Here is a 17912-nt window from a genome sequence, read left to right as displayed (position 1 = left end):
TAGAATGTTTTTCCATTTCTTTGTATCTTCAATTTCTTTCATAAGCTTTCTATAGTTTTCAGCATACAGATCTTTTACATCTTTGGTTAGGTTTATTCCTAGGTATTTTATGCTTCTTGGTGCAATTGTGAATGGGATCAGTTTCTTTATTTGTCTTTCTGTTGCTTCATTATTAGTGTATAAGAATGCAGCTGATTTCTGTACATTAATTTTGTTTCCTGCGACTTTGCTGAATTTATGTATCAGTTCTAGCAGACTTGGTGGAGTCTATTGGGTTTTCCATGTAGTAGTATGTCATCTGCAAAAAGTGAAAGCTTGACTTGATCTTTGCCAATTTTGATGCCTTTGATTTCCTTTTGTTGTCTGATTGCTGATGTTAGAACTTCCAACACTATGTTTAACAACGACGGTGAGAGTGGACATCCCTGTCGTGTTTCCCTCAGGGGGAAAGCTCTCAGTTTTTCCCCATATTGGATGATATTAGCTGTGGGCTTTTCATAAATGGCTTTTATGATATTTAAGTATGTTCCTTCTATCCCGACTTTCTCGAGGGTTTTTATTAAGAAACGATGCTGAATTTTGTCAAATGCTTTTTCTGCATCGATTGACAGGATCATATGATTCTTATCTTTTCTTTTACTAATGTGATGTATCACATTGATTGATCTGCGAATGTTGAACCAGCCCCACAGCCCAGGAATGAATCCCACTAGATCATGGTGAATAATTCTTTTATATTGCCTATTATTTTTGCTGGTTTTCATTTATTTATTGCCAGATCTACTTGGATGTTTGGTTTGTTACAATTTTGTGCCAGATAGTGTTGGCTAAATTTTTTTCTAGAAATAATTTGAAGGTGTAGGACAATGGTATCTTTCTATGCAGAAGACTTCTCTTTATTTGTCCAGGTTTCTGCATATGCTAGTGATCCAGAATCACCTCAGTCCAATTTAAGTTTTGGCAACGTTCAAAGCTGCGTTGCAAACCCTTCAAAGGCTATGTACTTCTAACTCTTTTATTCCTGTGTGTTAGCCCTTTGGGTTTCCAGCTCAAGTGGTGTTCTATAGGGCAACTGTGGGTGGGATCTGGACTGCAGTCTGGGTTTCTCTAGACCAGTGAGGTTGTCAAGGGAACTGCTCTGAGTCATATCCCCTCAAGATCTGGCAACTGACCTCAGAGGAAAAGTGTCCCCAGATGCTGGCCTCTTTTCTCTGGGCTTCCATCTTCGCCCAGTATATGGCCAGAAAATTTTTAATATCTGGGTATCCCTCTGTGCCTCAATACGTATGTCTTTAATATTACTTGTCCAGATTTTTCTAATAGTCTGTACTGGAAGGATTGATTTGTGTTATCTCACTTACCATTACCACAATTTTTAAAACTTTTTATTAGAGAGAATTTTGAACACACACAAAAATAGGCTAATATAATGAACCCCCATGTATTCATCACCCAGTTACAATAATCATTAACCCCTGGCCAGTTTTGCTGTACCTATATTCCTGTCTACTTTCCCTCATTCTGTGTTGTTTTAAGGCAAATTGTGTATGTCACATCAATTCATCTATAATATTTTAGTATGTAGCCCTAAAAGATAAAGATTAAAAAAAAAACATAACCATAAAACTAATTATAACATCTAAATAATAATAATTTCTTTTTTATTTATTATTTTATTTCATTAAAAAATCTTATTTTTTAAATTTTAGTTTATATCCAGTATAGTTAACATACAGTGTTATATTAGTTTCATGTGTACTATATAATGATCCAGCAATTCCATACATCACCCAGGGCTCATCATGATAAGGGTACTTACAATCTCCATCACCTATTTCACCCATCTCCCCAACCACCTCCCCTCTGATAACCATCAGTTTGTTCTCTATAGTTTAAGAGTCTGTTTTTTTGTTTGTCTCTTTTTTTCCCCTTTGTTCTTTTGTTTTGTTTCTTAAATTCCACATATGAGTGAAATCATATGGTGTTTGTCTTTATTTCTTATTTCACTGAGCATTATACTTCTTAGCTTCATCTACATTGTTGCAAGGTTTCATTCTTTTTTTTTTTTTAATTTTTTTTTTTAACGTTTAATTATTTTTGAGACAGAGACAGAGCATGAACAGGGGAGGGGCACAGAGAGAGGGAGACACAGAATCCGAAACAGGCTCCAGGCTCTGAGCACAGAGCCCGATGTGGGGCTCGAACCCACGGACTGAGAGATCATGACCCGAGCCGAAGTCGGACGCCCAGGCCACCCAGGCGCCCCACAAGGTTTCATTCTTTAAAAAAATTCTTTTAATGTTTATTTATTTTTGAGAGAGAGAGAGAGAGAGAGAGCGAGCGAACATGAGCAGAAGAGGCAGAGAGAGAGGGAGACACAGAATCCAAAGCCGACTCCAAGCTCTGAGCTGTTAGCACAGAGCCCGACCCAGGGCTTGAACTCATGATCTGCGAGATCATGACCTGAGCTGAAGTCGGATGCTCAACCAACTGAGCCGCACAGGCACCCCAAGATTTCATTCTTTTTTTTATGGCTGAGCAATATTCCATTGTATATATATATATATATATATACACCACAATTTCTGTTTGTTTGTTTTTTTGAGAGAGAGAAAACAAGCAGGGGAGAGGGGCAAAGGGAGGGAGGAAGAGAATCCCAAACAGGCTGTATGCTCAGTGTGGAGCCCAACTTGGGGCTTGATCCCACAACTCCATGTTCATAACCTGAGGTGAAATCAAGAGTAGGATGCCCACTGACTGAGTCACCCAGGTGCCCTTATACCACAATTCCTTTATCCATTCGTCTATCGATGGACCCTGGGCTGCTTCCATATTTTGGCTATTGTAAATAATGCAATACACAGAGGTGCATATATCTTTTCAAATTAGAATTTTTGTGTTCTTGGGGCCCCTGAGTCACTCAGTCGGTTGAGTATCTGATTCCTACTCAGGTCATGATCTCACATTTGGTGAGTTTGAGCCCCACATCAGGCTCTGTGCTGACAGCTCAGAGCCTGGAGCCTGCTTCGGATTCTGTGTCTCCCTCTCTCTCTGCCCCTCCTCTGATCATGCGCTCGCTCGCTCGCTCTCTCTCTCTCCAAATAAAGAAACATTAAAAAAATTAAAAAAAAAAAGAATTTTTGTATTCTTTGAGTAAATAGTGGAATTATTGGGCCATATGGTAGTTCTATTTTTAATTTTTTGAGGAACCTCCACACTGTTTTCCATAGCGGCCACACCAGTTTACATTCCTACCAACAGTGCACGAGGGTTCCTTCTTCTCCATGTCCTTGCCAACACTTGTTGTTTCTTCTGTTTTTGATTTTAGCCATTCTGACACGTGTGAGGTGATATCTCATTGTGGCTTTACCAATAATTTCTTAAAATAAAGAAATCCAGGCAGTGTTGAAATTGCTTTGCTAATTTGTAGCCTAATTGTATTCAGCAATGAGCCAGTGAAGTTACTTTTTTCCTGAATCTCTGACTCAGTTGTGAAGGCACTTTTTGATTTGGTCACTAATGACCCATAAAGACTTGCTTTCATATCCTTAAGCTCCTCTTTACCTATCTAAAGCCTACCTATTCTGTGACTAAATTCAAGTCTCAATTCCTTCATGGAGCCTGCCCTGGCCACTCCTCTGATTGCCTTAGCATTTATTATCTCTTCTACTCCTATGGCATTTGGCCATATGGTTTTGTATAGTATAACTTCTTACGCTTGTAAACTGTGTTTGCATAGGGACATGTGTACTGTATGTTTTGCATGCCAAATTGAGTCTGCCGTCTGGTGGGGCACATAGCATCTGTTTACCTCAGAAATTTTGTGAGGGCCAAATGTGAGGGAATATAAAATCTTTTCTCATACTCTATGTAGCTAAATTGTAAGGAATTGCTGTTGTTTTTGTTGTTGTTAGCAGAACCACTGTATGAATTCTAGACTATATTTTCTGTGAGGGCAGAGATCTGTGGTTCCAGAGCCTATCATAATGCCTGACAATAGGCTTCCAATAAATATTTGTGGATTTAATTTATTATCTTAATGAATTTAGTCAAGGTCTCTTATTCTTGTCTATCAAATTATATAAAATAGGGTAAAGTTAATGACCTACAGGAAGAAGTTAAACTTTATCAAACATTTTATTTATTTTGCTTTTTCCTCCCTCACAAATCTGATAGGTTTATCTCAACATGTAGTTACCAACTATAAGCAAGTAATTCAACTCTTGGAGGAGGGAATAGCAAACAGGTAACAGGTTTATTTGTTGCTGTCCTTCTTTCAGCCTCATTCTTCTTTCCTGTGTTCTCATCTCCCTTTTGGAGTATATGATTATACTTCTCTCTGTAGCTTCCCACATTCACAATCAGGAGACCTTTCTCAGAACAGTAATGTACCCAGCGGAAGGGGCAGTAGCTAAGATTTCATGCATTTCTCACTAGTAGATAGGCTGGAGTTTGTTCTGGATATAATAATATTAGGCAGTAAGCCCAGAGTTACTCTGTGCTTTGTCTTATAATACACAACTTTTGCTATTTTGACTAAAGAAAGATTCTTGCCTGCATTGTTCTTTCTGTAGGCTTGATAGAGATAAGAACCAGTATAGTTTAAAATGTTTCAGAAAACCACTTTTCTTCTAGTTTGATATATTTGTAAAGGATACCTAAAAAAAGACTGTTTTGAATCTGCTATGAATAAGTGCTGTAGACTCTCCTAAAAGCTATTGTAAGATAACATTCCATATTGTTGGTTACTAGGAAATACTGAGACTGTTACTAGTATATGCCTGAAAGAACAGACTTTTTTACCTGGGAAAAATGTTGGGATTTAGTCTCCTATTTACCCTATTAATAGCATGTCCAAGTTAATTGACCATAAAAGAATAACTTTATTTTTTAATTTTTAAATGTTTTACTCATTTTTGAGAGCATGCAAGCAGGGGAGGGGCAGAGAGAGGAGGACAGAGGATCCGAAGCAGGCTGTGTGCTCACAGCTGCGAGCACGATATGGGGCTTGAACTCACAAACCCTGAGATCATGACTTGAGCCGAAGTCAGATGCTCACCTGACTGAGCCACTCAGGGGCCCCAAAAGAAGAACTTTAAGTTTGACATTCTACTCTTTAGGTTTCATGGAACTATCCTGGAGGACCTTGACTCTGGTCTTCAGGATACCCTGTGTTCCTTGATTTTTAAGTGTCAGGCTTCACTTTTTCCTCTTTATCCTTGAATCATGACACCTGTCTTTGGAGTTTGACTCTTCTTCCATTCTCCAGCTCCTCTGAGAACAGAAGTCAGTAAGATGGTCTTAAACTGAAACATGATTGACTTAGATTTAGATGAAGGGAAGACTCTTCTGACTTTAAGGATTAATATTTCAATGAATTCTAAAGGAGGTTATGCATTCCACCTTGCTTAAGTATGACTTTGACATAATTCAGGATCTCATTTCAAATCCCTTTCTGACACTACAACATTAATATTTAGTGTTTAATCACGTTTTACTTTTTCTTTGAGGCTTCTCCGACAAGCTCTCTATTTCCTCTTGTTTTCTTTAAATGGGTCTATTTTGGGGATATTCTTCCAGGTTGGCGACACTCTAGTATTCCCCTTTTCAACTCTGATTTTTGCTGCTTTTGCTTAAAAATGTCCTAATGTGGTTTAATATGATGCTACACTGCCTTTTATTCTCAGATATCCATACCTAGAATGCTGCTTCTGCCATCTTTGGACCACTCTCCTAACTAAACTGGACTAAATATGGATGTTTTGTGATTCTCACCTGTGAACCTCGACACTAACACTTCTTGTGTTCCCCTTGGATTCTTAAGGATCCACCGTGCGTAAACAATACCTATCCTAATTGTCTTCCTTTATGTACACAGAATCACAGCAGCCACTCATGTTCATGAAGCCAGTAGCAGATCCCATGCCATCTTCACTATCTACTATACACAGGTTGGTTACCCCTTTATTTGCTTAGATCTCTTCCTTTCTCAGGCCCTTTTGACGGCTTTCTTGTCTTTTCTTACTTCTTTTCCTTTCTTCTTACCTTTCCATTTACAGGTCCTTTACTGTGATCTAATGTCACAAGGAGGACCTACATACAATCTCCTAAGCTCTACACCAGAAAGGGTGGAGGCAGTTTCATAAAAACTAATCAAAATATCTTCAACTTATATTTACTTTTAACATTTCAAAGCACTTTTACATCTATGTGATCAATATGAGCATTTAAAACAAGCAAGGGGCACCTAGGCGGTTCAGTTGGTTAAGTGTCCAACTCTTGATGTTGGCTTAGGTCATGATCCCATGGTTTGTGGGATCGAGCCCCATGTTGGGCTCTGCACTGGCAGCACAGAGCCTGCCTGAGATCCTCTCTCTTCCCCTCCCAGCTCTCTCTTCCATGTACTCTCTCTCTCTCAAAATAAATAAATAAACATTAAAAAGATAAAACAAGGAGCGAGACTGAAATAAATATAAGTGTTAAAATGAAAAGGTTGAAGATTTACTTCTATTATGATGGAGTAAAGAGATCAACAAATCCTATCCCTCAAAAGCAACTATAAACCTCATCAAAACTGTCAAAATAACCATTTCTCCTCTCTAAAAATAGACCAGAGTCATATAATAAACCACACATTTGTTTAAGAAAACTACCAAATTGCAGGTAAGAATAGTACAAACCTGTGGTGTGTTGCCTTAGGCTGTTACTATCCCTACCTGTCTCTGTTAATGAGGTAGTTGAGTGAGGGAACAGAAGGCCATGAAAGCCAGCACCTTTGTTGCTACCGCTGCTAGAGGAGTTCACATGATTTGGACCTTTTTCAAGTTAGAGTGGTGCTATTGATGGCAAGGAACAGGAGATCAATAGCTCCCTTAAGACTGAGGTTGTGAGTCTGTTTCACGCAAGAAATGAACTGGAAAATTATCTGGGGATTTAACAGGAAGTTCTGGAAGATGATGCAGCCATAGCAGACTTGATAAGATCTTCACATATCCTGTATTGAACAGAACCTAAACCTAAAACTGAACTTTTAATGCATTCCCCAGCCCACACATAGATCCATTAACAGAGAATAGAGATTTTATTGGCTCAAGATGTTTGATTATAATTTATGACCTGTCTTTTGTTGAATACTTAGCTATGTAGACACAGAGTGGCCCCCAAAAGGCCAAGCTTAGAGGTAAAAACAACTAAAGAAAAAAACTGAACAGAGAATTCTTTGGCTATATATTGCTGGGGAGGCAGATTTTAGAGATTTTTAGCCTAGGCAAGTTACGAGAGAAACCCAACAACCACTGCCACTTTCAAGGGGAAAAAAAATAACAGAATTCAGAGTTGTTACAGTATGTTATCTAAAATGGCTAGTATTCGACCAAAAATATTAGACATGCAAAAGCAAGTAAGAAACTACAACTCATGGCCATGGGGGGAAAAACAAACAAACAAACAAACAAACAGTAACAGTCAGTAGAAATTGATTCTAAGTGCTCCAGATGTTAAATTGTTTAATGATGCCAGTGACTCTAGAAAATTTCAATAAAATCCTAGAAATTGTTGTATAAAATGGGAGTCCCAGAATTGAGCTGTATAATAACTGAAACAAAAAAATTTACTAGTGGGACTTAAGTAGATATGAGATGGCAGAAGAATTACTGAACTTGCATACAGACAAGTAGAAACCAAACATTTTGAAGAAAAGAGAGTAAAAAGATTAAAGAAAAAAGCACAGAGCCTCAAAGACCTGTTGGACCACAGCAAATGTGTTAACATAAGTGTAATGGAGATCCCAGAAAGACACAAGAAAATAAGCATAAGAAAAATTTGAAAAATAGTGGCCAAAAGTTCCAATATTTGTTGAAAATCATTAATGTACAGATAGAAGTATTTTGAAATCTCTGAGTAAAATAAATATAAAAAGATTCATACCTAGACACATCATAGTCAAATTATTGAAAGACAAAAAGCAAATCTTGAATACAGCTAGAGAAAAATGACTCAGGATATATAAGAGAACAATTACATGATTAATGGACAACTTCTCACCAGAAATATTGGACCTCAGAAAACAGAGTACTGAAAGGAAATAAAACTGTCAACCAAGAATTCTCTATGCAGCAAAACTAACTTCCCAAAATTAAGATGAAATAAGAACATTCCTAGATAAAAAAGAAAAAAAAACCCAGAATTTATTGCTAGCAAGCCTACCTTACAAGAAAACCAAATGAAATGTTTCATGCTGAAAGAAAGTAATGTCAGTAACTTAAGTCTACAAGAAGAAACGAAAAGTGCTGAGAATAGGAAATATGTAGGTTAATATAACAAGCTACATAAATATATTTTTTCTCCTAATGTTATTAAAAATAAGATTGTATAAAACAATAATTATAATGCTGTATTATAATCACTATACATTACATACATTGTCATACATATTGACACTAATAGGACAAAGGAATAGGAAGGAAAAGGAGATCTATTCAAGCAAAGTTTCTATATTTATAGGAATGAAGTTAGTATTGTTTTGAAGTTGATTGTGATAAGTTGTGATGCATGTTGTCATCTGTAGAGCAATCACTAAGAAAGTAGCTAAAAAATGTAATTCAAAAATCAGAAATTTGGGGCGCCTGGGTGGCTTGGTCGGTTAAGCGTCCGACTTCGGCTCAGGTCATGATCTCACCGTCTGTGAGTTTGAGCCCCGCGTCGGGCTCTGTGCTGACAGCTCAGAGCCTGGAACCTGTTTCAGATTCTGTGTCCCCTCTCTCTCTGCTCCTCCCCTGTTCATGCTCTGTCTCTCTCTGTCTCAAAAATAAATAAACGTTAAAAAAAAATTAAAAAACAAAAAACCAAAAATCAGAAATTAAAATGACATACTAAAAATAATTATTTAACACAGAAAAGGCAATGAAGAGAGAACGGAAGTGTAAAAAATATATGAGACATTTGGAAAATAAATAGAGTAGGAATAGTTTTGAACACATCAGTAATTCCATTAAGTGTGATTGGATGAGAGTACAAATTGTCAGATTGGATAAAAACAGAACTCAACTATATGCTGTCTACAAGAAACAGCCCTTAGATCCAAAGATACAAGTATGTTGAAAGTAAAGGGATAGAAAAATATACACCATGCAAATAGTGACCATAAGAGACTTACAGTACTATGTTAATGTCAGGCAAAAAATAAATTTTAAGACAAATACTATAGACAGAAAGGGACATTTCATAATGTTAAAAGGTCTGTGCATCAAAAAGATGTAAAATTAGGGGCACCTGGGTGGCTCAGTTGGCTAAGGGTCCGACTTTGGCTCAGGTCATGAACTCATGGTTTGTGAGTTGGAGCCCTGCATTGGGCTCTTTGGAGCCTGGAGCCTGCTTTGGATTCTGTGTCTCATTCTCTCTCTGCCCCTCCCCCACTTGTGCTCTGTTTCTCTCTGCCTCTCAAAAATAAATAAATGTTAAAAAAAAAAAGTTATAACAATTATACATGTATGTGCTTTCAACAGTAGAGCTCTAAGATGTAAGAAGAAATAGAAATAGACAGTTCAGTTACAGTAGTTGGAGATTTCAGTAATCCACTTTCAGTAATTGGTAGAACAACTTGGCAGAAATCGGCAAAGATATAGATTTGATCAACATTATCAACCAACGTGACCTGACATTTAACACTTAACATCTACAGAATACATTTTCTTTCTTTCTTTTAAAGTAAGCTCCACGCCCACGTGGGGCTTAAACTCCCAACCCTGGGATCAAGAGTCAGATGCTCCACCGACTGAGCCAGCCAGGTGCCCCTAGAATACATTTTCAAGTGCACCTAGACCATTCTCCAGGATAAACCATATATTGAATAAAGCTAAAGTATGCAGTTGTAAGTTAAATAAGTTCTGGGGATGTAAAGTACAACTTTATGACTAGAGTTAACAATGATAGATTATTATTTGAAAGTTGCTAAGAGATCTTAAAAATTCACATCACAAGGACAAAAAAATTATAATCGTGTGAAGTAATGGATGTCAAAACTTATTGTGGTAATCATTTTGCAATATATTCATATATCAAATCATTATGTTATACATCTTAAACTTATGCAATGTATATCAATTATATCTCAATAAAACTGGAAAAACAAATTATGGCACATTTACATTTAATGTTCTCTACCTTACAAAAATGATACATCAACTAATCATAATATGTAGGACTTTAGTTGGATTCTGATTCAAAGAAACTAAAAAAAAATTGAATAGGAAATTTGAACAATGACTAGATATTTGATGCTCTGAGAAATTGTTGATAATGTTCTAGGTATACCGATAGTATTGTGGTTGTGTTTTTTAAGGGTTTTTTAGAGATGCATACTGTAATATTTACAGTTGAAATTGTAGTGATGAATTGACTTCACAATAATGTGGGTGGTGAAATAGTGGGGATATAAGCAAAGTGAGCCTGGCCATATGTTGACAGGTACCTGAGAACTCATTATACTGTTTTTCTACTGTCCTATATGTTTGGAACTTACCCTAATAAAAATATTTTTAAGGTAAAAATAAAAGGCTAAGACAGTGTGGCATTAACATTAAGATAGACAAATAGATCCATGGAATAGAAGGGAGTCCAAAATAAATCTATGTACAGGCAACTGTCTTTTCACAAACTTGGCAAAGACAATTCAGTGGAGAATGTGTAATCTTTTCAACAAATGGTGGTAGGACAATTGGATAGCCATATGTTAAAAAGAAAACAAACCCCTACAAAACCAAAAAAACAAAACAAAACCCACACCAAAACCAGAAGAAAACAACTGTAATCCATACCTTGCACTTTATCCAGAAATTAACTCCAACTAAACCATAGATATAAATGTAAGGCCTGAAACTATTAAATTTGAAAATAACTTGGGAGAACCTTCGTGATACTGGATTAGGCAAAGGGTTTTTCGGTAAATTGAACAAAAGAACAAATTGAAATTTGCAATTGGTCAAAATTTAAAACGTTTCTTTGAAAGACATTATTAAGAGAATTTTTAAAAAGCCACAGATAGGAAAAATATATCTGTAAAACATACCTGATAAAGGATTTGTATCCATAATATATATAGAACTATCTAAACTCAGTGTAATAAGAAAACAACTTACAACAGTGGGCAAAAATTTTAAGCCAGCACTTCACTAAAGAAAATATATAGATGGTTATCAAGCCCTTGAAAAGATGCAGACATCATTAATCATTAAGGGAGTGAAAGTTAAATGAGATACCACTATCCACCTTTTAAAATACCTAAATTTATTTATTTTTAAATGTTTATTTATATTTGAGAGAGATAGAGACAGAGTGCGAGCTGGGGAGGGGCAGAGAGATGGGGAGACACAGAATCTGAAGCAGGCTCCAGGCTCCACAGAGCCCAATGTGGGGCTCGAACTCACAAACTGTGAGATCATGATCTGAGCCGAAGTTGGACGCTTAACCGACTGAGTCACCCAGGCATCCCTAAAATACCTAAATTTAATAGAGTGATTGTACTAAATCATGACCTGCTATGTAGGAGCTGAAGTTCTTGTCCACTATATTACCAGTTGGAATATAAAATGGTACAACTTTGGAAAAGAATTTAAACATATATCTACCATATGATCCAGCCATTCCATGCCTAGCTATTTTTCCCAAGAGAAAAGAAATTGTATGTTTGTACAAAGACTTGGACTCAAATATTCATAGCAGCTTTATTTGTAATTGCTCAAAGCTGGACATGATCCAAATGTCAATCAAGAGGTGAAGAAGGGATAAGTTGAACCTGATATATTCACACAATGGAATATTACTCAGCAATAAAAAGGAATGAACTCTTGATACATACCTCAACACGGATGAATCTCAAAATAGTTATGCACAGTGAAAGAAGCCAGACATTGTATAATTCCATTTGTATGAAATACACTGAGAAGACAAATTTAAGAATTTTTAATGTTTATTTTTGAGAGCGTGAGCAGGGGAGGGGGAGAGAGAAAGGGAGACACAAAATCTGAAGAAGCAGGCTCCAGGCTCTGAGCTGTCAGCACAGAGCCCTAGGAGGGGCTCAGATCCATGAACCACGTGATCTTGACCTGAGCCGAAGTTGGACAGTTAACAGACTGAGCCTCCCAGCGCCCCTGAGAAGACAAATTTATATGTAGAAAATTGGTGAGTGGTTGTCTGGGGAAAGGGATGGGAATGGAGATTGATTGTGTTCTGACTTGGGGGAACTTGGGGAGTTATTGGAAATGTTTTAAAACTGGATTTTGGGGCACCTGGGTGACTCAGCTGTTTGAGTGTCTGACTCTTGATTTCCATTCAGGTTATGATCCCAGTATTGTGGGATCAAGCCCTGTGTCGGGCTCTATGCTGAGCGTGAAGCCTACTTAAGATTCTCTCCCTCCCCCTCTCCCCCTCTTCCCTGCTCACACGTGCTCACCCTCTCTCTCTCTAAAATGAAAAACACCCCCCACCCAAAAAAAACCCTCTTGGATTTTGGTGATCGATGCACAACATTAAAATAAAACAACAAAACCCTACACTTAATTTTTTTTTTAAAGGAAAAATAGGTTTTTTTCTTGAGAGCTGGATGGCTCCTGAATTGAGAACATAGGTAGAGTGCTTGCCCTAGTAAGTGAACATGCTGTGACTCCAGTTGGGGGCCCTACACCTGCTGTGGATCTCTACTGATGAGAGTCAGTCCCCAGGAGGGGAGTCAAGCATTTGCCTGCTAAATTGTAGTAAAATTTCTGGTACCTCTGAAAATTGTGCTCAGAGGACCTCATGGGGATTTGCCCACTGTGGAAATCCTGCTCTATTTTCTTTTTTAAAAAAAATTTTTTAATGTTTATTTATTTTTGAGAGACACACACACAACATAAGCAGGGGAAGGGCATAGCGAGAGGGAGACACAGAATCCAAAGCAGGCTCCAGGCTCTGAGCTGTCAGCACAGAGCCCAACATAGGGTTCAAACCCGTGAACCGCAAGATCATGACCTGAGCTGAAGTCGGACATTCAACTGACTGAGCCACCCAGGCACCCCCCTCCTTTTTTTGTTTTTGTTTTTTTTTTTTTAATTTTTGTCCTGCTCTATTTTCAATGAAGTAAGGACCCAGAGCTTACTGATTGACTTATCAAACTTTGAGAGCTCATCCGGTTCAGAGCACATTCATATACACATTTTTTGAGTGATTTGGCTAAAAATCCAGAATATCACCTTGTTCAGGGAGGGTGTCTAAGGGGGAAATACTACACTTTTCCAAATGACAAGCTTTAAATGTGCTTTCTCCCTTAGGCAATCCTGGAGAACAACCTCCCCTCTGAAATTGCTAGCAAGATCAACCTTGTGGACCTAGCAGGCAGGTAATTAGGATCTCAGAGCCAAGGGGAATTAATCCCTTGACCTTGTTCTTGCCCATTTTACAGGGAATAAACTTGTTCCACCTTTTCCACATATCAGTCATCCTGAGAAAATTACAAAAGAAACAAATTGTTGAATGCCATGTTAAGAAATTATAGTTTTCTAGGGTCTGCAAAATCTCCGATGTCAGGGGTTCTAAGTCTTAGCTGCTTATTAACATCACCTGGGGCCTTTAAAAATTCTCAGTGCCTGGGTTTCACCTCTGATCAAATAAATAGCATTATTAGTGGCACCAGAGGCAGTGCAGATGTCAGTAGTTTTTGAAGCTGCCCAGGTGATTCTAGTGTATAGTCAAGATGAAAAACCACTGCTCTAAGTGGAAGTAACCGGTTTAGTATACTTTTTTTTTTTTGACTTAATATTGGTTTCATGCAGCTATCATTACTGGAAAAAAAAAGAAAGCAAGCTTATAAAAATACCATGGCATAGAGGAGAAGATACGACCTTCTAAGTATTAGAAGAAAGCATGGATTGTAGTCACACGTATATTCAGAGAGAAGAAAGTCATCTTTCTTCTGTGGTCACACACAAAAGTGTGAGATGAGATAAAGCAAATTTTCTTATTTTAAAACTTAATTTATTACTATGGTACATCATTCCCTTAAAAATGAAGTGTTGTCTCTGTCAGTTGCAACTCTGGCATTTTGGGAGAAAAAAATGAAATGCTCTCTGAAAGAAACTATATCAGGCACCTGGAAGTGTGAATCTTCAATATTTCCCATTGACTTAAAAAAGAAATTTAAAACAATTGACAGATAACGACCCAGATACCATAAAGCCATTAATAGGTGAAATTAAAACAAAGATTGGGCAGATGTGAGTATATGAAAAATCTATGCTAATATCATTACTGTAAATGAGCATTAGTTAGCTGAAAGTGCTCTGGCAGTCAAAATAAAAATGTAATGAATTATTTGATTTCTATTGCCTGAGAAGTGGAAGAATGCCAGTTGGTTACAAGATGGTAATACTTTTTCGGGCACTGAATTCTAAAAAGAATTTATCATGTGGGCTTCTTACATAATGTACAACATAATGGATAGTGTCTTTCAGCAGTATTATAAGGACAGTGTCTTCCTGTTTGTTTTTCTTCTTCTTTTCATTGATTATTTAGTGAAAGAGCAGATCCCAGTTACTGTAAGGACCGGATTACTGAAGGAGCCAATATCAACAAGTCTCTTGTGACTCTGGGAATTGTCATCTCCACTTTAGGTATTTTGCTGATAGACTGGATCATCAGAGTGGGAGGGAGACTTTGGAAAATAACTCCTATATTTTCATCTTGTCAAGCTGGGATAGACATTTACAAGGTCCTTTTTTTATAAACTTAGCTTCTGGGTGAATATCGTAAAAACTGATACTTGTCTGTGATTGAGAACACTATGGTCATCCTCCCATCCCTCTCGTTTCAGAAAGAGAGGAGACTGAAATATCATGTGACCAGATACTCCATGTCATGAGTCCAAAGTCTAATTCAGGGTTCAAACTTGTAGCATCCTATCATATGCAGAGAGGGATTAGGAAGTGTGATACTTAAATTTGTGTTCTCCAACCATTGTTTTACTGCGTGTGTTTCATGATTCCTTTTTCCCTCCACTTTTATTATTTTTTTGTCTTTAAAGCCCAGAATTCTCAAGCATTCAGCAGCTGCCAGAGCCTCAACAGTGCAGCCAGTGATGGTGGTGACAGTGGGATCCCTAGCTCTCCTTCTGGGACAAGCAGTGGAGGGGGGCCCTCTCGGAGGCAGTCTTATATCCCATACCGGGACTCCGTGTTGACCTGGCTGCTGAAGGACAGCCTTGGCGGCAACTCCAAAACTATCATGGTTGCCAGTGAGTGGGATGCTGGAGCTGGTTCTGTGTTGGGACTGGTACTCTGCCTCAGAGAAGGGGCCATGACCACCTGCTTCATTAAGGGTCTCATAATACAGCATGGATGATAGCAGTAAGGCAAGTGGTTACAGGCTGGGTCGGAAGGGCTTGGCATCATTTTTAACTTTCTCCTTCTACCTCAGCTGTGTCTCCTGCACATACTAGCTACAGTGAGACCATGAGCACACTGAGATATGCATCTAATGCCAAACACATCGTCAACAAGCCTCGGGTAAATGAGGTGAGACCTTTATTTGAAGTCCTGGTTTGGTATTGTTTACATTAAGTTCTTTTATTCTCTCACTGATTTCTTTCTCCTTACAGTCACCTCAACTTGCCTGACCTTCTCCAAATAAAGAGTGAAATTCTTTGTTTCAGAGTCATACCCTTCTCCCATATCTTTACTGACTCCATTTCACTTGCCTTTTTGAATAGTTTATTTTAGATACTTCTCTGAGGCCATCCCTGGTGTACCACTGCCACCTTAAGGGAGATCATTTAAAAGTTTCTGTGTTTATTGCTTTTGAGTTTATGTTGATGTATGCTTCTGTTTTATTTCTTTTCTTTTTCTTTTTTTTTTTTTTTTAAGTTTATTTATTTTGAGAGAGACAGAGACAGTGTAAGTGGTGGAGGGGTGGATAGAGAGGGAGACAGAGAATCCGAAGCAGGCTCTGTACTATCATTGTGGAGCCTGACAAGGGGACTGTCCCCATGAAACCACAAGGTTTCATAACCTGAGCTGAAACCAGGAGTTGGACGCTTGACCAACTGAGCCACCCAGGCACCCCTGTTTTCTTTCTTTTCTATGCAAACTGCAGTGATTTCTCTGTTTCGGGCTAAAAGGGGCTTGTAAGGAATTTAATAGTTTTGAAAGTTGATTAATAATGAAAAATTCCTGGGGTGCCTGGGTGGCGCAGTCGGTTAAGCGTCCGACTTCAGCTCAGGTCACGATCTCGCGGTCCGTGAGTTCGAGCCCTGCGTCGGGCTCTGGGCTGATGGCTCAGAGCCTGGAGCCTGCTTCTGATTCTGTGTCTCCCTCTCTCTCTGCCCCTCCCCCGTTCATGCTCTGTCTCTCTCTGTCTCAAAAATAAATAAACGTTAAAAAAAATTTTTTTTTAAAAATAATGAAAAATTCCTTATCTTTGCAGTTTCAGTGAAAAGTTTCAGGGCTGGAATCATAAACTGGTGGCTAGACCTTTATAGCCCATTTATGAACTGTTTTAAAAGGCAATGTAATTAAGTAGGTACTAAATTCAGTCACACTATAGGAAGGCCAGCATCTACCACCTATTTGTGCTGCTTTTTGGGTTACCTGTCAACCTCCTGCTCAAGGACACTGATTCTCATACTTTATCAGAATCAACTCCTTGAGGGTTGGTTAAACTGGGCCCTGGCCCTCAAGAGTTTCTGATTTGGTAGGTGTTGGTGGGGGGCAGAATTTGCATTTCTAACAAGTTTTTAGATAAAGTTGATAGGGTTCTGGGATCATACTTTGAGAAGACTGCCTCAGAAGTTACTCCAAAGGAGTAAACCACTTTTTCCGAACTAATTCTCTGTTTTATTTTAAAGCTGGTTGAGGCCTGATATCATTCAGTGGTGACCAAGTTTTTTATGTTTCAGGATGCCAATATAAAACTGATCCGAGAACTCAGGGAGGAGATCAGAAGACTAAAAGCCATGCTGTTGAGCTTCGAACTGGTATTCAGGCAATCGGAACTTTTCTGTACACAAAACCTGCTTTTCTTCTGCATGGAAGCTGAGCTCTGCTGCATTTTGTGTTTTCACTTAAGTGACACTTGTAGAACAGAGTCAGGAACAAAGACAGGACTTAGATTACTCTGATTACCTGAGTAGTTTCGGATGGGGTGGGCATCATCAATATATCATCTTTGCTGTCCGAAGGGCAATTGCCTGAATGGCTGTTATTCTGTGTGTAAGAGGATTAAGAGAATGGGCCCCTCCAGAAGAATTTCTTTGAATTTTCCTTCTTTGTACCAAATTGATCCCCAATATTTAAGCTTCTGATTTGTTTCTGATTTTAATGATAAGGTCGTTTTTTTTTTTAATCTGCCCTTCTTTTCCTTCATAAGAGTAAGGGTGAGACCCATGAAGCACATCTTTCTCTTTGTGCAGAGAAACTTCAGTTCATTGAATGAGGAAAAGGATGAGAATCTGAAGGAGCTGGTTCTCCAAAATGAATTGAAGGTGGGTTTGTTGGGTGGACTCATTTATGGTTTATATCACCCTGGTAGTGGGTCTCATCTCCTTCCATTATTCCTCAGTCAAGACTGCTCCCTCCTCAGGACGGAGAGGTTCTATCTAGTTTAGAGACAGTTGTCTCCATTGAGCCTTGAGTGGGGAGTGTGTTTGCCTTAGGGACTGGTGACTGGCTTTCTTTGTTTTGTTCTCTTAGGGGTTCATGATAACTTCCTTTGGATAGGGACAGTAGCCTAGAAAAAAAAAATATTTTCCAGTCAAAAAATCAACTAACTGACATGTATTCGTTGAGTACCAAATAGGTGCTCAGCATGATGCTTCCAGAGATACAAAGAAGTTCCTTCCCTCAACTGGCTTGCAGTCTAGTTGGAAACACACTTAGAGAATGGTTAAA

The 17912-nt window shown here is 38.3% G+C and overlaps 1 protein-coding gene across 8 annotated transcripts in view; it reads left to right on the top strand.

Moving 5' to 3' along the window:
* Positions 1–17912, top strand: part of STARD9 (StAR related lipid transfer domain containing 9) — a 120451-nt gene that overhangs the window by 60284 nt on the left and 42255 nt on the right. For 6 of the 8 annotated variants that reach the window (XR_013556265.2, XM_078448539.2, XM_078448544.2 and 3 more), the window contains exons 8-15: positions 4177–4246; positions 5879–5951; positions 13305–13372; positions 14545–14642; positions 15053–15262; positions 15445–15542; positions 16922–16999; positions 17435–17506. Coding sequence is in view for 7 of the 8 variants with exons in the window: in XM_078448539.2 (XP_078304665.2) it covers positions 4177–4246; positions 5879–5951; positions 13305–13372; positions 14545–14642; positions 15053–15262; positions 15445–15542; positions 16922–16999; positions 17435–17506 (767 nt within the window). In the remaining variant the exon portion in view is untranslated. Of the gene's footprint in view, positions 1–2132; positions 2272–4176; positions 4247–5878; positions 5952–13304; positions 13373–14544; positions 14643–14740; positions 15263–15444; positions 15543–16921; positions 17000–17434; positions 17507–17912 lie in introns of those variants that run through there. The other 2 variants (XM_078448540.2, XM_078448541.2) reach the window with 2 other exon arrangements.

Source organism: Panthera onca, chromosome B3, assembly GCF_046562875.1.
Source record: "Panthera onca isolate mPanOnc1 chromosome B3, mPanOnc1 haplotype 2, whole genome shotgun sequence".
Lineage (NCBI taxonomy): Eukaryota > Metazoa > Chordata > Mammalia > Carnivora > Felidae > Panthera > Panthera onca.
The sequence above is the reverse complement of the archived record's forward strand: the minus strand, read 5'-3'. Positions and strand labels throughout refer to the sequence as shown.